The sequence below is a fragment of the Hypanus sabinus genome, chromosome 3 (genome assembly GCF_030144855.1).
Source record: "Hypanus sabinus isolate sHypSab1 chromosome 3, sHypSab1.hap1, whole genome shotgun sequence".
Taxonomy (NCBI): Eukaryota; Metazoa; Chordata; class Chondrichthyes; order Myliobatiformes; family Dasyatidae; genus Hypanus; species Hypanus sabinus.
In genome coordinates, this window is record NC_082708.1 from 138,017,662 (window position 1) to 138,040,828 (window position 23,167).

The 23,167-nt window shown below is 39.2% G+C and overlaps 1 protein-coding gene and 1 long non-coding RNA gene across 9 annotated transcripts in view; one reads left to right on the forward strand and one right to left on the reverse strand.

The window, feature by feature from the left end:
- The window catches only part of LOC132391694 (uncharacterized), a 50,735-nt gene that overhangs the window by 21,388 nt on the left and 6,180 nt on the right, over nucleotides 1–23,167 (reverse strand). For 2 of the 5 annotated variants that reach the window (XR_009511315.1, XR_009511316.1), the window contains exons 2-3: nucleotides 15,496–15,619; nucleotides 12,125–12,245 (exon numbers count right to left, since the gene is read on the reverse strand). This is a non-coding gene — a long non-coding RNA (uncharacterized LOC132391694). Of the gene's footprint in view, nucleotides 1–11,288; nucleotides 11,391–12,124; nucleotides 12,246–13,599; nucleotides 13,698–15,495; nucleotides 15,620–23,167 lie in introns of all 5 variants that reach the window. The other 3 variants (XR_009511318.1, XR_009511317.1, XR_009511319.1) reach the window with 3 other exon arrangements.
- LOC132391693 (general transcription factor II-I repeat domain-containing protein 2-like) overlaps nucleotides 14,075–23,167 on the forward strand; it is a 226,475-nt gene continuing 217,382 nt past the window's right edge. For 3 of the 4 annotated variants that reach the window (XM_059965222.1, XM_059965220.1, XM_059965221.1), the window contains exon 1: nucleotides 14,075–14,563. In XM_059965222.1, the coding sequence (XP_059821205.1) occupies nucleotides 14,290–14,563 (274 nt within the window). In that variant the 5' untranslated portion in view covers nucleotides 14,075–14,289. Of the gene's footprint in view, nucleotides 14,564–20,283; nucleotides 21,904–23,167 lie in introns of those variants that run through there. The other variant, XR_009511314.1, reaches the window with a different exon arrangement.

The following is a 23,167-nucleotide window of genomic DNA, read 5'->3' on the forward strand; positions in this document are numbered from 1 at the left end:
ACAAAGCATGGATACAGCATCGTTATCATTCTGTTCATGCTGACCACAGTGCCTACCAAACTGGTTCCAATTTCCTGTATTAGGCGTGTACCTACCCAAGTTTGTACCTGACCCAACCACTTCCTCTGGAAGGTTATTCTCTGTCCTCACCACCCTTTGCATGAAAATAGTGCCCCTCATGTCACTTTTAATTTTTTTCCCTTTTACCCTAAACCTATATCCCTTATTTTGGACTCCCCTGGGAAAAACTGTTACAATCCACTAGGCTTTGGGCCTACCCGGAGCTACTCCAGGAATTTGGATCTAAGAACTCAGTTTGGTTTGCAATGCTATCGTTGGTGCTCGCTTCTATTGTTTGTGTTGGTGCGTGGCCAAGTGGTTAAGGCGTTTGTCTAGTGATCTGAAGGTCACTGGTTTGAGCCTCGGCTGAGGCTGCGTGTGTGTCCTTGAGGAAGGCACTTAACCACACATTGCTCTGCAACGACACCGGTGCCAAGCTGTTTGGGTCCTAATGCCCTTCCCTTGGACAACATCGGTGGCATGGAGAGGGGAGACTTGCTGGTCTTCTGTACAATATTGCCTAGGCTTGTGCTCTGGAAACTTTCCAAGGCACAAATCCATGGTCTCATGAGACTAACAGAGGCCTACATATACATCTAATGTTTGTGGGCATTGGGGGTTTGTCTTTTTTTTAAATTACTCTCGTTCAGGTTCCTTCCTTTGCAACTGCCTGTTAAGCAAACAAATCTTATGGTTGTAGAATTTATACATTCTCTGATAATAATTGTACTTTGAATCTTATATTGATGCATTTCATAATTTTAAAATTTCTGTAAGATAATCTCTCATTCTCCAAAGTTTCAAGTAGCCTAGCCGACCTCTCCCTGTAACTCAAGCTCTTTAATTCTGGCAACTTTGTAAGTATTGTCTGTCCTTGTCCCAGTTTAACTAATTACCTTTGTAACAGGGTGACCAAAACTGTACACTCCTATATTCAATGACCTGACCAATGCAAGTTAGTGCTAAATGGCCTCATATTAAAATTTTGCATATGATTTTATAACATATTGAAGCATATACACATTCACACAATTATCCAAATATTATTTCTAGGATAACATAAGTTATGTTCTAGTCAGTAGGATGATGAAGGGACACAACAGACTACAGATGCTGAACTCCAGAAGAACAAACACAGAAGATGCTGAAAGAAGTCTGCAGGTCAGGCAGCATCTGTGGTGGGAAAGGCACAGTCAGTGGGTACACAAAATCTCAAAGAAAACCCCACGTTTTTGATAGTTGACATAATCTGAATGATTTTCCTTGGTCTTTTGTCAGATTACTTAAATATCTTCTTTTCATTAAAATAAATAGAAAGAGGAAAGAGTGAATTTAACAAAATAGTCCAGAATTAATATCAGCAGAGAGCTACTCGCACTTGCAGCTGGCTTGTGAATGTATTTCCTACTTGTGTGCAGTCACCCTGCCAGAAATTTGCTAATGAATCTGCTGAGGTCTTGTGCTTCAGAAGAGATTTTCATTCTTGTCATCCTGTAACTTTGAGGGAAATGGAGGTTGGGTGGGGATTTATGGGATTGGAATATGGTGGTGTGCAGAAAAATCTACAAGTGCTGTACATAATCTTTGGCATCTGGCTGAGCCATACTCCTGAGTTTCAATGATTGTTACAAGTGTGGTTCTGACATGTATAACAATCAAATTCAAAATCAGTCGAACAATTAAAAAAATAAAAATAAATCTAATAAAGGCATTCAAAGTATTAAGAAACCTCAAGCAATCATTAAAAAATAACTTAAAAATCTGCCACTTATCTATTCCCTCACCAAAGTGAAAATGCTAGCAGTTTTCAGTACTGCTGGCATTTCTTCCACAAAAATTGGGCTAATAATTTGTTAATAATGCAGAGCCAGAGGCTTGACATGAAACAATACCATGTATTACATCTACCTAGTTAAGAGGTATATCAAATTCTTTTCAATGTGTTATATATGTGTAATGTAAAATAAATGAAGCAGAATATATCACAGTTTATAGTAGGACTCTCAGGTTATGCATTGAACACCACCCATTAGCAGACTGACGAACTGACATTTCAAATATACTTATTTGAAAAAACATTTTTCATAACTAGCTATAAAAACCTCAATATTTTTGAAGGGATTGAACAAAAGTTCCCATTTAATTCTATTTGAAAAGCATAATGTCAAGTCTGGAACATTAAATTCATATTTTGCATTTCAGAAGTTGATAGAAAATATCCATTACACTGTTATCAAATTGGTGACAAGGAAATTATTTTTAGGTAGTGCAGGATATGCTATAACTTATTCCATTAAAGGTGACCAATCACATGAAGATATGAAAAGCATTCATCAATTTTTGCAAATTATACTTCTGTTAGTTTTTCTCAATTCATGAACTTCCCTCATTATCCATGCAGAAATCAAGCTTCACTCTAGTGGAAGCCATGCATTTAGCTGACTGGGTGCTGAGCTTAAAGTATATATATTCATAAAGGTGGTCTGAAGTTTATATCACAAACAACTTCATTATTTTGTCTTTCAAGATTTTGTAATGCTGTCACGTCAGGCCAGAATCCTCTTGTACCTGGCATACTGTTCCCAATTGACATCATTTTCACGACCCATGACTTTTGACCCAAACTGTTTCAATTCCACTTTTCATGCATTTACTGCAAATTCTTCTTATTTGACCTCCCCATTTTCTGAGTCAATGGCAGCCCTGTGATTTACAAATCTATTGACCACCTCTTGACACTTGCTTCATTTTTTCTACATTTAATAAACACTGTGTCAGAAAGCTAATCAATAAAATATATGGCATTCTACAGTGTCAGCTGTGTGAGTGCACATATTTGCATGGTTAATACATCATGAGGGCTGGAAAGTAATGATCCACAGGGTGACAAGCTAATGGGGAGATCAAGATAATGCATTTAATGCTACAGCAAGTTATTCAATGCTTGACCCTGGTGGCAAGCATTATTGTCTATTTGATATTTACCTCATGGACAAAGAAGGTAAATGCAATGTTAGCTTTCATTTCGAGAGGACTAGAATATTAAAAGAAGGAAGTAATGCAGAAGCTTTATAAAGCTTTGTTCAAACTACAGTTGAAGGATTGTGAACAGTTTTGGGCACCTTAACGAAGAAAGATTGTGCTGGCATTGAAGTGCGTCCAGTGGGGGTTCATAAGAATGATTATGGGAATTTTGATGGCACTGAATCTGTACTTGCTGAAGTTTAGTAGAATGGGGGTGGGAGAGCCGCATTAAAAGCTATTGAATATTAAAAGGCCTACATAGAATGGACAGGGAGAGGATGTTTCCTGTTGTAGGACCAGAGAGTGCAGCCTCAGAATACCTTTAGAAAGAGGTGAGAAGGAATTTCTTTAGGTAGAGAGTGGTGAATCTGTGGAATTCATTACCATAGGCAGTTCTGGAGGCTGTCATGGTGTATATTTAAAACAGAGAATGATAATATCTTGATTAGTAAGGGTAGAAAGCAGGAGAATGGAAGTGAGGGGGATAATACATAAGCCATGAATGAATAACAAGACAGACTAGATGAGCCAAATGGCCTACTTCTGCTCCTACGTCTCATGGTCTTATAGTCGTTAGTATATAAATTGGTACATAATGTCATAGTAGGCATATATGCACAAAACAGCTTTAGTTTTTTGAAAATCAGCCTAAAAAGGTATCAAGTTGCATTAAACATAGCAATAGGCACTCATCCAGCATTAGTATTTCTCCAGAGATGAGGTGATTGAAAATGCTATTGTTGATTTAGAAGAATCTTCATTTTAATATTAATCTATAAAGACTCCAAACTTCCATCAGAAAGGATTCTAACTTTTAAAAAGCCATCTTTGCATTGATAGCAGATTTTTAGTCTCTGCTGTCTTATTTTTCCAGAGAGAGAGAGCAGAATTTTAAATATTATGATCAATCTAATAAATCAAATGAATGTTAGTTTAACATTGAACATTTAAAACTGAGCTTCTGAAACAAAAACTCTTCACTAGAACATAATACCTAGCTGACTGCACAAGTTATTAAAATACATTTCTTGCCTTTCTCTTGAATTGATAAGTACATTTTATAATAAATCTGGTGGTAAATTTCATCAAGTAGCCAATAAAGAAATCTTGACAGCTGATATAAGTCAGTATATAGACTTCACAATGAAATAACAATCACTGACAACAGATATATTTTTATACATTTAAATCAAGCCAACATTTGGATGTATAAATAACTATTTCCATGTCTGGTTCCATGCATCAAAAACTAAACAAAGAAGTAGCACAAGATTAGAAAAATGAGTTGTGATTCAATATTTAATATTTCAGTAACATTGTCTGATTTTTGTATTACATGGCATAACTTTCACTTTCCTATTAACTAATTAGTAATCAGCTCCTTTTATACAGATACAGTTCTGTCAGCTCTCTCATCTTCATGCAATTTAAACTATGGATTGACTTTAAGAGAGATTTGAAAATTGGATGTGTCAAGCAAGTATACTCTGGGATGTCAAACTGAAGTCTTGTCCTACATGACAACGTCTTAAAGATTGGCTCTAAAATACAAACATCCGTGTTGATAGAGACCTTTTGCTTAAAGTTTAGGGAAACCAATAAGTGGCATATTCACAATGGTTTAACTTTTGAATCTTCTGTTTATTGGTGCTCATATCAAATAATTATAAAATCAGTGTTTATCGTAATTACCATTTGACTTTGTGTCATCATGAAAAGTTACTGACAGAATTGTCATTTCAAGTAATTTAAGCTTCCAGGTGGAGGACGTCAGTTCAACACTTTGAATCTAAATGTAAAAGTCTGAATTTATCTGCATTTTCATTCCACTGACAGGTTATATGGTCTAACCGATGGGGCATGAAAGATCCATCAATAGCACATGGAGTAAAAAGTAAAATGAAATATGATTGTTACAAAGCACAGTGAAGCTTTCAAATAACTAGCTAAGCCATTATAAACCTCTTTAGTTATAACAGGAGCTTTTATCTTTATTGATAGTTTATTTGTATCATCCTTGCTGCTTATGTGAATTTCAATTAGTAAACCTCAATTGAAGTAGGTATTTTATTTCAATTTGTATATAAATGCAAAAGATCAATGACATAAAATCATTTCAGAAAATGTACATTTTAATTATCTTTATAATGTCTTAATGTGATTTCTGATGGAGTTGATGTATAAAAATTGCACCCACCCAACACATCCAACTGGAATTATGCTATTCCTGATGCAGAGACCTGATATTCCATGGCTATGGCTAGAATTATAGCTAGATTATTGACTGGAACAAGGACTTGGGCCCTCTGCAAATTAGCTACCAGCATTACAGGTCTACAGTAGACAGTCTCCATACTGTTTCGGAGCACCTAGACAACAGCAAAACCCACATCAGACTGCAATTATAGCTCAACATTCAGTACCATCATCCTTCAACATTAATCACCAAGATTCTAAATTGGGGTTTTGTGTACCTCCCTCCACAACTCACTTCTTGACTTCTCATCAGAAGACTATGGTCAGTACAGATCAGTGATAACAGCTCGTCGTTGCTGACAGTCAACATAGACACAACTCACGAATGTGTCCTTCACCCATTGCTCTACTTCCTCTACATTCACAACTGTGTGGGTAGGTACAACTCCAACGTCATCTTAAAAAAACCACTGATGTTTTCACTGTTGTTGGCAGAATCTCAGATGGTGATGAGGAGGTGTACCAGAGAGATGTAGCTCAGTTGGTTCTCTGGTATTAATTCAGAGGTTTGTAGACTTGGCCAACTCCATCACAGGTGTAACTCTCCTCAGCATCAAGGATATCTCAAGTGGTTGTGCCTCAGGAAGGCAGCATCCATAATTAAGAACCTTCACCATCTGAAACATACCTTCTTCTTGTTACTACTGTCAGAGAGGAGGTTCGGGAGCCAGGAGGACATACTTTCAACAAATTAGAAACAGCTTTGTCCCGTTTATTATCAGGTTTCTGTGCAGTCCATGAACCCGTGAACACTATTTCACTATTCTCTTTTTGCACTATTTATTTATTTCATAATGCATAGCAATTTTATGACTGTGTTGGACTGTGGCTGCAAAATAACAAATTTCATGCCACATATGTAATTGATAATAAAAATGATCCTGATACTGATCCACCTGAAAAGAATTTCAACTCATGGCATTCCTCCAGAAGTTCTTCTTTGCCCCAGTTGCTTGCATTGGCAGACTCTTGAGTCTCTGGAACTTACGGTATTTGACATTGAGATCATAACTCCAAACATCATCTTTTATCATTAAATATTGGCAACCTGAGAGTGGCATGACAGAAACATCCTGTGTGACTCATCAGAGACCCACTTGTGAGCTTTCCAATCTTCTGAATTAGCAGTCAGAATGGTGTATCTGGCATTTTAATAATGAGAAAATCAGGGAAGGTTCAAAATCAAAAGCACAAACTTTTGTGTACGCTCACTAGAATGTGACAAGTTCGATTTACTATTCTACATACCACATTCTCTATAAGTCTATGAAAACTATCAAATTCTTCATAAATTTAACAATTTCCTGACTGGGAATTTATAAAAAACTTGTGCTTTTGAACCAAAATTTCTCCCGTTCAATTTGTACCCCATAGATATTTTGTATTATAACCAAACACGAGAAAATCTGCAGATGCTGGAAATTCAAACAACATGCAGAAAATGCTGGTGGAACACAACAGGCCAGGCAGCATCTATAGGAAGAAGAACAGTCCACGTTTCAGGCTGAGACCCTTCATCAGAACTAACTGAAAGAAAAGATAGTAAGAGATTTGAAAGTAGGAGGGGGAGGGGAAAATCCCAAATGATAGAAGAAGACAGGAGGGGAGGGATGAAGCTAAGAGCTGGAAAGTTGATTGGCAAAAGGAATACAGAGCTGGAGAAGGGAAAGGATTATGGGACGGGAGGCCGAGGGAGAAAGAAAGGGAAAGGAGAACAGGCAAAGAGTAATGGTGAGAGGGGCAGAGAATGAAAAAGGGAGGGGGAGGAATAAAAAAATAAATAAGCAATGGGGTAAGATGGGGAGGAGGGGCATTAACAGAAGTTAGAGAAATCAATGTTCATGCCATCATGTTGGAGGCTACCCAGCCAGTATATAAGGTGTTGTTCCTCCAACCTGAGTGTGGCTTCATCTTGACAGTAGAGGAGGCCATGGATAGACATATCAGAATGGGAATGAGATGTGGAATTAAAATGTTTGACCACTGGGAGATCCTGCTTTCTCTGGCAGTCAGAGCATAGGTATTCAGCAAAATTAGTCCTTACTCTCAATAATTTCTCCTTTGGTTCCTCCTACTTCCTCCAAACCAAGGGTGTAGCCATGGGCACCCATATAGGTCTGTGTTATGCCTGCCTTTTTGTTGGCATTGTGGCACAGTCCATGTTCCAAGCCTATATGGGTATCCATCCCCCTCTTTTCCTTCACTACATCGATGACTGCATTGGCACATCCTCCTGCACACATGCTGAGCTTGTTGACTTCATTAACTTTGCCTTTAACTTTCACCCTGCCCTCAAATTTACCTGGTCCATTTCCGACACCTCCCGACCCTTTCTTGATCTTTCTGTCTCCATCTTGGGAGACGGCTTATCTACTGATATCTACTGACTCTCACAGCTCCCCACATAAAATGCTGGACCTGATGAAGGGTCTCGGCCCGAAACATCGACTGTACTTCTTCCTATAGATGCTACCTAGCCTGCTGTGTTCCACCAGCATTTTGAGTGTGTTGCTTGAATCTCCAGCATCTGCAGATTTCCTCGTGTTTGCAACTCCCACAGCTACCTGGACTATTCCCCTTCCAACCCTGTCTCTTGTAAAAATGCCATCCGCTTCTCACAATTCCTCCGTCTCCACCGCATCTGCTCTCAGGATGAGGCTTTTCATTCCAGGACAAAGGAGATGCCTTCCTTTTTTAAACAAAGGGGCTTCCCTTCCTCCACCATCAATTCTGCCCTCAAACACATCTCTCCCATTTCCCGCACATCTGCCCTCATTCCATCCTCCTGCCACCCCTCTTGGGATAGGGTTCCCCTTGTCCTCATCTACCACCCCACCAGCCTCCGGGTCCAACATATAATTCTCCATAACTTCTGCCACCACCAATGAGATCCCACTACCAAGCACATCTTTCCCTCCCCCCTCTTTCTGCTTTCCACAGGGATCACTCCCTATGTGACTCCTTAGTCCATTCGTTCCCCACCCCCATCCCTTCCCACTGATCTCCCTCCTGGCACTTATCCTTGTAATCGGAACAAGTGCTACACCTACCCTTACACTTCCTCCCTCACCACCATTCAGGGCCCCAGACAGTCCTTCCAGGTGAGGCGACACTTCACCTGTGAGTCGGTTGGTGTGGTATACTGAGTCCGGTGCTCCCGGTGTGGCCTTTAATATATTGGTGAGACCCAACGCAGACTGGGAGACCATTTCGCTGAACACCTACACTCTGCCCACCAGAGAAAGCAGGATCTCCCAGTGGCCACACATCTTAATTCCATGTCCCATTCCCATTCTGATATGTCTATCTATGGCCTCCTCTCCGGTCAAGATGAAGCCACACTCAGGTTGGAGGAACAACCTGATTCCAATTTGGTTATTCAATTCCAATATTCCATCTGGGTAGACTCCAACCTGATGGCCTGAACATTGATTTCTCTAACTTCCATTAATGCCCCTCCTTCATACCCCATCCCTTATTTATTTATTTAACTCCCCCTCCTTTTTTTCTCTCTCTGCCCATCACTCTTTGCCTGTTCTCCATCTCCCTCTGGTGCTCCCCTCCCCCTTTCTTTCTCCTGAGGCCTCTCGTCCCATGATCCTTTCCCTTCTCCAGCTCTTTACCCCTTTTGCCAATCAACTTTATACCTCTTAGCTTCATCCCATCCCCTGCTGTCTTCTCCTATCATTTCAGATGTTCCTCTCCTCCTCCTACTTTCAAATCTCTTACTATCTTTTCTTTCAGTTCGTCCTGATGAAGGGTCTTGGCCCGAAACGTCGACTGTGCTTCTTCCTGTTGATGCTGCCAGGCCTGCTGCATTCCACCAGCATTTTGTGTAAATTATGACTAATTAAGAAACACAAGTAACTTTATTATTCTATGCAATTCTTGTTTGTCCCATAAGTACAAAGCTGATCACAGGTCAATAAAACTTAATCATTAAATCATTATTTGAGAATTCAAGATATTTGTTAAATACATATATGGTGATAATTTTGATGACATTCCTCTTCTTTGTAGTTTAATTAGAAGGTGATGGGGTGTTAAATCTTTTCTTCCTATAAATTTTCTGAAGTTTTGAATTTTTTTCTCTTAGAATGCCATGATTCATTATTCTACTCAAGTATAAAATTGCAGAGCTGGAATTGCAATTCTCTTTAATCTTTTTCATGATCTTAGTTACAAGTTAAGAGTACATAAAGGTGGTGCAGTGACAGTGCTTCTTCATTTGAGCCAAAAGATTGAGAATTCAGGTCCCACTCTAACCTTTAACAGTGATTTGGAGCTGTGCTCTTGCAGATGAGATGTCAAACTGGGGCTCTGTCTCAGATGGATGAAAAGATGCCCGTGACTTGATTTTGAAGAAGAGCAAGAGAATTACTTACAGAGGGGCATAGAAGAGTGAAATATTAGCCTTTTTGTTGAGTTGTTTTGATTGTAGTCAACTCGTGGTGACCTTATGGATAGTATAATGTCACCATATAGTCCATAGGGTTTTTCGTGGCAAGATACAGAAGTTTGCCAGGCCTTTCTTCCATGCAGATAGGTGTTGCTGCCCAGATTCGAACTCTGGGACCAGCCTCCTCAAAGTGAGTGCTGATGCCACTACACTACTGGCTGGCCCTACTCAAGGTATGGAAGTCTAAAACTAGAGGACATCGACTTAAAGTGAGAGATGAAAGAATTAAAGGGGACCTGAGGGGTAACATTTTTACACAGAGGGTGGTGGAAATGCCAGAGGAAGTGGGAGAAGCAGGTAGAACTACAACATTTAAAAAGTATTTGGATTGTTTCTTGGATGGGTAGAGTGTAGTGCGATATGTTCAATGCAAATGGGAAAAGCTCAACTGGTAACTTGGCCAGCCAGCACGGATGAGTTGTGCTGAAGGGCTTGTTTACATATTGTGTTATACTGTTCTATATTATGTAATAGTCACTGTTTAAACTTGAGGCAATTCACCTTTTCTTTCCCTAAAAATCCACGCCCCATGTGGACTTGGGTTTAACATAAAATGGCAACTGCAGTCGACAGAAATGAGAATCAATCTGAGATGAAAGGTAGTTGGATCAATTTAGACCAATGATTAAACAACCAATTATAAAACTAGTTGCTAGTTTTGTGAGGAAATGTACTCAGCGTCCAGGAATAATAAACCAATTGTAATTTATGCTGAAACAACAGTAAATAACACACAGAGCTTCCAGTCACAGAAGATTTATGGGTCTATAAATTGTATATTTTCATTATCATCCATTTTTATTATATTCAACACTTTTATAAATGTAATTATGTGGAAGTGCGTGCAATAGCTACAAGAACTGGAATGTAGGATTAAAGACTGTTGCATCAGTGCAGAGTAATAAGCAATGACTAGCAGTAAGTTCTGCAGCTTTGCTCACTAACAAAACAGTTCAAAAGGAGTCCTGCTCACATTTACTCCCAACAAAGCCAAAAAAAAAACAGCATTTCACAAAGTATAAACCACATGATCGGGGATTTTCACTATCCTACCTGCTAAAAGAATGAAGGCTGTAATCATTCTGAAATCCTCAAAGGGATTAATCAAGTGTATCTAAATCATTATGGTGTGAATCTGATTGCCCCTAACACCCAATGATGATGCATGGCTAAAGTTGCCTTTTTACACGGACTATATTATCTTTGGGTTGCCTGACAATTTGTATATTTCTTTTTGCATTGTCAACCTTATCTGCTTGTTCATCAGGGAATCCTAAACTGCAATGCCCTGGTGCAGTTTTGAGAATGGGGACTGAAATAGATCTGGAACTGGGAAATATTGAAAAATGATCAATTGTCAGTTAGAACCATACTTCTGGTTTTTTGATACTTCCTTAGAGTTGTAATGGAGTAACTAGTAATGTGGAGACATATCCAAAATTTATAGCAACAGGAAGAACTTACAAATATATATGAGTGAAGTACTTACCTGTGTATTTCCTGACCCCGGATTTCTAAATGGAGTTTAAAGACGTTCAAAGACACATAGGACCAGCCAAATCAGTATTTCTTTAAATATCATAATTACTGCCTGCAATGTAATCCACAGACATTCTTCAATTCACTAATCACCCCCAACAAACTATATCAACCAGGATGTACAGCTAAAACATATATTTGACTTCCCAAAATCAAAGCTGTTTCAAATGGTATCTGCAGCTCTCAACCTTTGCAAGCCTTCTCTCAGCCATACTGTAATACAAAAAAGTCCACAAAAACAAAAGCATACCCTGTAGTGAGGGAGTACTCAACAAAGATTTATTTAAGATTTTTGACTATGTGATATGATGTCATTTATATTAGGAGATGGATTAATGTGTGTAGTTCCAAATTAATGTGTTATCTGTGTTGATGCTAATGCCTTCCATACCAGCAACAGAAATTATTCAACATGAGTACTATTTTGTGCTCCATTAGGCACATTGTATGAATCAAAAGACGTTATGTATTCAAATTCTGTGCCAATTAACTTGTCAAGCAGATATTTCTTGAGCAATGTAGTGAGCTCATTCTAGATTCCTGATTCCATGTCTGTCAGCAATTATATTTTGTCACTGCTGTCAGTTTATGATATTGTTAATTTTAAGATTTCTCTTCAAAAGTTTTATGCATCCTATTTGAAGAAAAAGGCAAGACACTACTCAAAGTAACAATAACATCAACAGCCGCACTCATAAGATGTTATAAACTATCTCTCCATGCACTCTATAGTTTTTATCATTGTCTGAAAATGTACTTAATTTTTGCTTTTAATAGAGGACTCACCTATGAAATTCTCTTCACAGTTCAGCCTGTTTCTGACATCTGCAACTGCACATTGTAGCTTGATGAGCTGAAGGTCAGGTATCAGTGTTCTGAGTTCAGAGCTAGAATACAATGTCCTGAGCTGGAGTGGGAAAGGGGGACAGTATGACTAACATTACACCTAGCTTCTTAACTGTATACCAAGTATGTCAACTTAGCCTAACCATTTTACTTAAGTGCTCTGAATTTATTTGAATTAAGCTTTTATTGCACTGCTTATTTTATTTTATTTAATTATTATATATATATATATATATACAACATTTGTACATACACACACAGTGCCTATGAAAACTATTCACCCCCAGCAACCCCCCCCCCACCCTGCAGAAGTTTTCATTTTTTATTGTTTTACAAGATTGAAGCACGGTGGATTTAATTTGGCTTTTTGGGACACTGACCAACAGAAAAAGACTCTTTGGTGTCAAAGTGAGAACAGATCTCTACAAGTGATCTAAATTAATTACAAATATAATACCCAAAATAATTGATTGCATAAGTATCCATCCTTTGCAAGTCAGCCAATTGGTTTTCAAAGTCACATAATAAATTAAATGGAGATCTGTTTTTGGAGACCTGTATGCGGTGAAGTTGTTTCAATTGATTATAGTAAAAATAGACCTGTACCTGGAAGGTTCAACTACTAGTGAGTCAATATCCTGGAAAAGCCACGCTATGAAGACAAAAGAACACTCCAAGCAACTCCATGGACAAGTTATTGATAAGCACAAGTCAGGGGATGGATACAAAAAAATATTCAAATTACTGAATATCCCTTGGAGTATAGTTAAGCTAGTCATCAAGAAATGGAAAGAATATAGCACAACTATAAGTCTGCTTAGAGCATACTGTCCTCAGAGTCTGAGGGACAATGCAAGAAGGGGACTGGTGAGGGAGGCCAGCAAGAGACCTATGACAACTCTGGAGGAGTTACAAGCTTCAGTGGCTCAGGAGGGAAGGATAGCACATACAACGACTGCTGCCCGGATGCTTCACCAGTCGCAGCTTTATGGGAGAGTGGCAAAGAGAAACCACTGTTGAGTTTGCCAGAAAGCACGTGGGAGACCCTGAAGTCAGCTGGAAGAAAGTTCCATAGTCTGATAAAACCAAAACAGAGCATTTTGGCCATCAAACTAAACGGTATGCTTGGTTTAAGCAAAACGCTGCTCATCATCCAAAACACACCATCCCTGCTGTGAAGCATGGGGGTGGCTGCATCGTGCTGTGGGGATGCCTCACTGCAACAGGTCCTGGAAGGCTTATGAAGGTAGAGGGTAAAATGAATGCAGCAAAATACAGGGAGATCTTAGAGGAAAACCTAATAAAATCTGCAAGAGAACTGCAACATTGGAGAAAATCAGTTTTCTAGCAAAACAATGACCCCAAGCATAAAGCCAAAGCTACAAAGAAATGGCTTATAACAGAAAAGTTAATACCCTAGAGTGGCTAAGTCAGAGTCCAGACCTCAATCCGATTGAGAATTTGTGGCTATTCCCTCACAATTTCCATGTAACCTGACAGAGCTTGAGCAGTTCTGTAAAGAAGAATGGGGGAGAATTGCAGTGTTTAGTTGTACAGAACTGTAAGAGACCTATCCACACATACTGAAGGATGTAATTGCTGCCAAAGGCGCATCTACTAAATACTGACTTAAAGGGGATGAATACTAATGCAATCAATTATTTTGTGCTTTATATTTGTAATTAATTTATGTAACCTTCAGCCACGCCCAGCTCGAGTTCATCTAGGGCATATATGTCAAACTCAAGGCCCACGGGCCAAATCCGGCCCGCAGTGGAATTATCTTTGGCCCGCGAGAATATATCTGATTACTATTTAAGCTGGCCCCAATAATCAAAGTGCCTATGGCGTATGATATGGCTAATGCTGAGTTTCTTCAGGTACCAGGTTTTCAGGGTTTTTAGTGTTTATTCGGTTTCCCTGGTTTATTTCCTGAATATCATTAATGAATAATTTTTCTTTCTATTAGAGCTGGCCCACCGGTATATCGCATGCACCACTAATACTACAAATCCCACATTGCTCGCGCTTGCCTTACTCTCTCACCAGCATCCTTATGGCGCTAGTCACGTGTGATCAACTTTCAGCTATCCCTCACGCCAAAAATGGCTGAACGAAAGGTGGACTTTGAAAACAGGGGTTTTCAAGGCAGGTGGGAGGCAGAGTACATGTTCGCAGATATAAAGGGCAAACCTGTTAGTCTTGTGTGCGGAAACGGTGTGGCTGTAATTAAAGAATATAACGTAAGACGACACTATGAAACGAAACACCACGACAAATACAAGCATCTGGACAAGAAACAGAAGCCCGCGATGTGCCGTCAGAAGAGTGGATTGGTGGGCAGGATCCGGGAGAAGATGCGGGAGGAAAACGGTGCAGGTGAGCTGACAGCTTATCACTGCATCATACACCAGGAACCGTTGTGTGGCAAAGCCTTGAAAATGGAACATATAATGAGCACCATAACACGAGCAGTTAACTTCATAAGAGCCAATGGTTTAAATCACCGCGAGTTCAAGTCGTTTCTGGAGGAGTTGGGTTCAGAATATAAATGATTTGCCCTATCACACAGAGGTGCGATGGTTAAGCCAAGGAAAAGTGCTGAAAAGATGTTTTGAGTTGCGTGAGGAGATCTGTCAGTTCATGGAAAGCAAAGGGAAAGACACAACAGAGCTCCGGGATAAAAAGTTGCTTTGTGAAATGGCGTTTCTGTGTAACGGTTAGGTCTACATTTGTGTTTGCTAATGCTTGATTTCAAACGGTTTATTGATGGAAAAGGTATGGCTCCCAAAACAATCTTAGCCGATATAGCATCATTTCTTTCTCGTTGCCTACTTTCTTGTAATCTACGTCTGTAAATTAATACCAATCATAAAAAGAATGCTTGCTAGGCAATCTGCTTCATAAAAAACGAAATTCATAAAGTGAAACAATTTTAGATATAGCAGAGACTGAGACACATGAGAGCAGGTTGAAAAGATGAAGGTAACGAAAGCTGAGGGAGCACGCGCGCGTGCACAACTGATCCGGCCCGCATGAAGTCGCATTTTTCTCAATCTGGCCCGTGACCTAAAATGAGTTTGACACCCCTGGTCTAGAGAAACAGCCTTCAACCCCGCCAAACTGGTAATCACTTTTGTGTGGATGCTGTGTAATGTGCCCCCAGTTACAAATCCAAAACGCAAAATATCAGGCAATACACCATATGCAATTAAGTGATTGAATGTTATGAATCTTAATCTAAATATAGGGTTAGTAATGAAAATTTTAAAAAAGGGCCCAAGTCAGGTCAAAGTTACGTTGGAGCTCACTCTGTAGGTCCTTCTTCCACCATCAGTCTCTACCAAGCATCGTCGACCTTCTGGCCCTCAGATCCCAGTCCACATTGTCCGGTGGTCTACCAGCTCTCTCCACACGCATCTTCCCTCTTCATCTCTCCTCGACAAAAGTCAGCAAAAAAACATCTTACCAGACTCACAAGACACAGCAACAATCTCTTATTGGCTAACATGCATCCTGTTATCTCCAGTCATAACCCAAACATTGCTGCTACAAAGAAACTATTACCTCTGCAGAGAACATTACAAAAAAACCATGACATTAGCAGTGAAACTTTACAGCGCATTACATTTATATCAATTTGTAATGATATTTTTGACTTTGACACAAAAGAGTTTTTTTCTGTTGATCAGTGTCAAAAAAGGCAAATTAAATCCATTGTGATTCAATGTTGTAAAACAATAAAACATGAAAACATCCAAGGGGGTTAATACATTTTATAGGTACTATATATAAATAAATAAATATATTCATACTGCAATACCATCTGGAGCTATGCAAGTGGTAGGGTCACCCACCTATGGTGGTAAGGTCGAGGGTGAGGTCCCTGACAAAGAACAATACAAACAAGACCTCAATTGTGGAACAGGCAAACGATGTTACTTTGAACTCAACAGCTGTGAAGGCAGATGAAGGCTGCAATAAATCCATCAGCTCCAATCATCATGGTTCCCATGCCATTGGAATCAGTTGGTTGATTTGCGAATATTGTGTGCTTCTTGGAGTGCAACATCAAGTACATGTTAAACAAATACATGCACAGGCGTCTTCACTCTGTGATAGATCAACAGAACGAAGACCATCGCCCTCAACCTCAAGGGATAGCCATGACGATGAAACATTTCCACAATTTCATCAAAATTTATCAACTATTTTGTGGGTTCAGACCAGATTGTTTACAACGGAGAGGAATTTGCCAGGTTCAATCTGATGGCTACTGGACTTCTTTGACCTCAATTTCAGGATCTTTTTCCCTGTTAATCAGTCTTAAATTATCGCTACTTATGGCTGGGTGCCCTTTCTAGTGTCCTCTTAATTCTCATATCATCAAATGAGGGGTTATAGTATCAGGACACCATTGCTCTCTATTCAGTCCTCTGATTCAGAGACTTGTAACTGCAAAAGTTTAGATTACCCTTTTCACCTATCATCAGCTGAATCAAATGCCGATTTTTCCCTTCTTCCACAAGACTAAAATAGAATATATTATAGTTGGCTTCTTGTCCCATCTTTTTTGTCAAGGCTTATTTGTTGGCCTCATGGATACAAGAAGAAGGTACTGATAAGTGGTTTGATTTATTTCTAATGTATTTTCTTGTAACAATGTCCTTAAGTAAACTTAATATATTCTCTGTATATATATTTTAAATTTTGTTTTCATTGCTAAAAACAATTCATAGAGACTTTAGTTAGTTGATAGTGAAAGGAAAGTTTTTTTTAAAACTTCTGGAATCTGTTTGTTTGCTGCCAAGGCCAGAATGTATTACCCACCCTGAATTGCCCTTTGAAATTTAATGGTGAGCTCCCTTCTTGAACTGAAGAAGTCTATACCACATTTTTGGGTATCAGTTTCTGAGGTTTGAACCCAGTGATGAAGAAACACTGACAAAATACTTCTAAGACAAGGAGAATTCATTTCATGACTTGGAGAAAATCTTGGAGAAAGCACACATTTTGCAGGTTGGAGTTCATGAATTTGGAAGGTGCTGTTGGATTAGCCTCAGTAAATGAGGCTATAAATACAATACAAATGTCAAAGTTAAACATGGATACAAGCTCTGATAATAAATCATCTTTTGAACCACTGAAATAACTTCAGTCTGTTCGTAAATGATACACATTGCACCCAATGTGCACTGCTGGTGGAAGTTTAATGGTGGTTTAATGGGGCTGATGAGGCTGCAATCAAGCAATCTGCCTTGACAGGGTTCATGTGAAGTTACTTGAAAATTGTTGCTGCTGCAGTTATCCAGGCAACAGAAGAGTTTTTCATGACCTAATAGTTGGTAGAAAGGTTTCAGGAGATGATTTACCTTATGCAGAATACCCAGCTTTTTAGTTTTGCAGTCACAGTATCCAGATGAGTTCCTCATAAGTGGTGATCCACATGACATTGATAGACTGTCTTACTAGAAATGGTTAAACATGTTAAGCCTTGGCTCATTGGAGTTTAGAAGGAAGGATAATGTCATTGTATGATGTAGGTTGTGCAAGAACATTTGCCTTTGTGAAGGAATATAGAACCAAGAGCTATACTTCTCTATGACTTTAAATGGGGTAGTTACTGACTGAGGGACAGTCTCCCTTAATTTGGAGATAAGAAAGAACGTCTACTCTAAAGAAGATTATAATTCTTTGGACTTCTCAGAGGCTAATTCATTGATTATTATCAAGTCCAAGGTCAACAAATATTTGTTATGTAAGGGAACTGAGTTTTATGGAGATCAGTCAATAAAGTGGAGCCAAGACCAAGATCAGATCAGCCATGATTTTATTGAATATTAGGACAGGCATGAGAATTTGTACCTATTTTTTATGTTCTTGTGTATGAAGTGAGAGGCTTAATCCTTGATGCCCCCTTTCAAGATTAGTCTGCCTTGAAATACCAGCTTCACTAAGTGAATCCCAGTTTAATGAAAATCTACCAGCAACACTATGGTAATAGTTGAATAACAAACATGGAAATCTTCTTGATCCCAAACCAAATTTCGTACCATCACCACTGATGCAAGGTTCTTGCACATCTCCTCCACAATGCATCATAATTGTAAGACCTCATGGCATTCCATCCCTTCTTCCAAAGACTAGATTTCACAAATTCCCCTCTGTGCCTCCAATCCTGATGGTTGGTGCCCAATGATAATTACTCCCCATACTCAGTCCCTCCATGTCCAGAATCCTCTTCCCAACACTTGCTGTTCACTCCAACCACCCCAAATCATCACGTTGATTCACTGCGACTTTGATAATATCCAAACTTTTGACCTATTATTCATTAGGACCAGCAATATGCCACAGTACCAAAAACTATAAGAATAAGTCCTGTGCAGCTGTTTTCTGGGATTTTTTAAACTTAGATCACTCATGTTCAGATCAAAGGAATATACTTGAAAATTTCTAGGCCTGATTGTCTGTCAACATTTCATATAATTTTGTTTAATATGGAGCTTGCTCTTTTTAAGTAGATATTAGCTGTCGGTACTTTTTTATACAGAGGTGGAATTTGTGTTTTATGCTGGTGGCTTTGGATCAATATTACATCACCCCATATTTAAATTTGACTAATATAGCTTCCCAGAAGCCATGCTGACAAGTATAATTTACATATTTTTATTATCATTGTTAAGCCTGATTTCTGCATAATCATGAACATGGAAAAATCTGAGCTCTGTTTTCCCACAGGTAAGTAAATTCCTGAGAGAAATCACCAAAATTTAGATCAGGCATGGGGAATAAAATTTTTATTCCCCATTTTCCTGGTGGCATATCTGGAATGGAGGAATATGTTTGCTTTTGTATAAAATCTGGTTTAAGAATCACATTTGAGATAATTTTGCCAGAAGATCCGCCAAAAGCTTATATTAAAATATTTATTTACAAGAAATTATTTTTTAACTTGATAATCATGGTGTAAAGTATAACTCTATGCATAATCACACAAAATATCTGAATGTATATAATGGGCAAGAGTTCTCCAATCCTCATCATATCACCGCTCCAGCCTTCATTTCAACTGAGTAACCATAACTGGTAGTCAGCTATTTGCACAATAAAGTAATCTTTTGCCTCATGTGGATCCCTGGATTAAACCTTTTGGTAAGCCAGTCTGATACATAACATTACACTCACAAAACCAAACTATCAAGATGATTACCAATCCAATCTGTCCTGCCTGGCTCCGCTTGGTGACAGGGCAATGAATATTGTGTTAGGTACTGAGTTAGTGAAGACACCTGGTAAATGGAGTTACTTGCTCGTTGTATCTCAACACATGTTGTTATGTTTGCAAGTTAGTGCTCAGCAAGAATTAAAACGTAGATTAACCTGAGGTTTGTAGGGTAGTTGGAAATTTAACTCCATGATAGTTACTTTGTATATCAATTTATTTTTGTGCAGCATTATAAATACACAGGTACTCTCTGGGCTCTCACTATCTGCAGCATTACTTGATTTAAAAAAAAGACATTTTCAGAAAAAAGATGGCTATCAAAAAGAAAATCTGAACAAACATAAAAATTGAGGGTGTTCTGTAAATCACAAAGCCAGAGCTTTGCTTCATCATTTGCTATAGTTTACCCAGCCCTGGCCAGGGTTGTGAGTTGTCTTGAGCTGGAAGTTAAGGGTTTGCTCCAGAAAGCTTCAAGAGTTCCAAGAGATTTCTGATCTGATCTGGAAAGACAGCAGATGTTTATATAGAAAGTGGAAATGGAAAGGGTGTGGGTTAGGGAGTGGCAAGGGCTTCTTAAGATGCACATGGAGTGCTTTAAAAGGAAACAAAGTATGCTTCTTTGGACTCTTTTGAACAGTTGGTTTCCTACATGGAGATTATGCTTCTAGACTACAGAGCAGAACTGAAGTTCAAGTTCAAGATCAAGTTCAGTTTATTGTCATTCAATTATACACATGTACACTGCCAAACTAAACAAAGTTCCTAACACAGTATATATACTGTGACTCCCACTTAACACAAAGTAATATTACTACCAGCAAATTAACAAATAATAAGGTGCATTTTCAACACAAGTTAAAAAACGAACAGTATAATGCTCCAGGCTCTTCATGCATGATGAGACCTGAGTGCTGGCATGGAGTTCAGTAGTCTTATGGCCCGGAGGAAGAAGCTGTTTCCCATCCTAATGCTATGGTACCTCTTGCCTGATGGTAGGGGGTCAGAAGTGATTATTTGATGGCTGAGAGGGATCACTAAGAATGTTAAGGGCCCTGCATATGCAACACTCCTGATAAATATCTTGGATGGGTGGAAGAAAGACCCCAATGGCCCTCTCAACAGTGTTTGCAATCTTTTGTTGGCATTTGTTATCCGAAGCCTTGCAATTCCTGCACAGACAATGATGCAGCTGGTCAGGACACTGTCTTGTAAAAGTTGGTTAAAATTAAGGGGGGGGAGAGGTTCAGAGCCTCACTCATCTCAATCCCTTCAGGAAATGGAGATGCTGCTGCGTGTTCTTGAGCAAATATGTAGTGTTGAGGGACTAGGTTAGATCAGCTATTATACGCGCTCCTAGAAAAGCGTAGTGTTCCTAACTCTGTCCACAGAGGAGCCGTGTATGTGCAGTGAGGAATGTTTAGCCAGCACCTTCATAAAGTCCACAATCATCTCTTTGGTCTTGTTTACCTTGAGACTCAAGTTTCTGTGCTCACACAACTCTACCAGCTGCTTTACCTCCCCTCCATGTGGCATCTTGTCATTGCTGTTTATGAGGCCAGACACTCCACTGTTGTGTCATTAGCGAACTTGATGAATCAGTTTGAAATGGACCGAGCAGTGCATTTATGAGTCAGCAACATGAACAGCAGGGGGCTGAACATGCAGCACTGGGGAGTGCTGGTGCTCAGGTTTGTACAGTTAGAGATCCTTCTGCCAACACAGACTGACAGTGGCCTTTCTGTCAAGAACCCCAAGATCCAGTTACAGAGAGGAACTGAGGCCCAGTGAGGACAGTTTACTCACCAGTTTCCAATGGGTGATCATATTAAATGCTTAGCTGAAGTTGTTAAACATTTTCCAGGCATATAAGCCATCATTTTCTAGGGGTGACAGGACGGACTGGAGTGCAGAGTCTATAGCATCATCAGTGGACTAGTTTGAGTGATAAAAGGACTGGAAAGTGTCCAATATAGCAGGAATATGAGAGGTAGTGCAATCCATAACCAGCTGCTCAAAGCTCTTCATTATTGTTGAGGTGAGCGCCACTGGACAGTATGTCTCCCATGGGTGAAATCCATGTTGCACTAAGGCTTTGATGATGTTATACTGTACAGTATAGTGATTTTTCCAAACACTGTACCTACTTCATTTTGCCCTTGCACAAATACAAACTTTTTTATTAGGAACCTTAACAGCAGTGTGACTGTTACTGTTGAGATTGGCCCAAGTCCAACTGACTTTCCATGGGGAGCCACAAGCTGTCAGTCACTTGTTTCAGATTTCCATGCATGCTTAGGGAAACACTTAATTACCAGTAAGTTGGAGGTCGGATATCAATGCAACTGACCTTGTTTTCCTCTGCTGGACTTGCCTTTGAGTTCAACAGCAATGCACTGACACAGTGAAGAAGGACCTGCTCTCCAGCTTTACACCTAATAGGGCGGGTTGGCGGCACTCTCGCATGCAGTGGCCTCTCGGGATCCAACCAAAGGTCCAATTTTCTTTTTAAAATGCATTTTTTTAAATGATTGTAAGACTATACGTTACTCCAAGAACAACTGGCACAGCAGGTCTACCACATTGGTGATCTGTTCAGAACTGCCGGTGAGGGCTGTTGAAGGAGCCGGCAGATGGTTTGGAGAAGCAGGAGTTGGCACTCGTACAAGGCCTCAGGCAGGCTTGCCTCCTGCTGCAGTCTAAGTGAGACGATGCTGGAGGCAGTTTAGCATGGAGCCTGTGCTCAGTTGGGAGCTGCCCTCTCTCGCCAGTGCTGCCATCCAGGGTTTGACTGGCAGAAGGACAGGCTAGATTGCCAGGAGCTAGCTGTACCATAAATTTGTATGTCGCTCAGAGACTTGAACTACGTGTTTTACTTGCGTACTGATGTGTGTGTATTTTTTCTTTTTCTTTCTCTCTCTATTTTGAATGTATGTTATGGACCTGGGCCCCAGAAGAATACCGTCTTGTTTGACTGTGTACATGTATGGTCTGAATGATAATTAAACTTGATTTGATTTGGCATTAGAGCCATGATATCAGCCCTTTGAACAGGTTTGCTGATCAAGTGGAAAAAGATAAATACAAACAAGGGATTGGATTATTTTACTTTGTTTTAATGTGTATAAATTGTGTCAGTATTTTAAGGTGTATATAATATTCAAAGTTCAAAGTAAATTTATTGTCAAAGTATGTATATTTTGCCTTATACTACTTGGAGATTAATTTTCTTGCAGGCATTTACAAGAAAAATAAAGAAATACGCTAGACTTTACAAAAAATCTATACGTAACGAAGAACCAACAAACAAGCAGTGTGCAAAAGAAGACAAACTGTGCAAACTAAAATTAATAATGCACATACATAAATGTGCATATATATTTTTGGGAAAAAAGACTGAGCATGTTATTTGATTCAGTTGTCAGAGAGTTTAAGGTCCACAACAGAGCCAAGATGCAGTAAACTATTACAATGGTAACTAGGAAACAGTAAATTATATAAGTCTTTATTAGAAAGTTAACATACTTCCTATAGGCACAAGTGCAGGCATTAGAATTTCCAGGTTTTAAACCTTACTTTTTGTTAGCAGTGCAAAGTTATCTATATGTTTGAAATAATAGCCAGTGTTCATGGATATCAGATAAATGTGACAAGAATAATGTATGCACAGCTGCTTAGAGTTAAATTGACTTTCCATCTTAATAGAAAACCTTGTTACAAGGTTCTACTTCCATCAGAAAAATTTTAAAAAATCATAT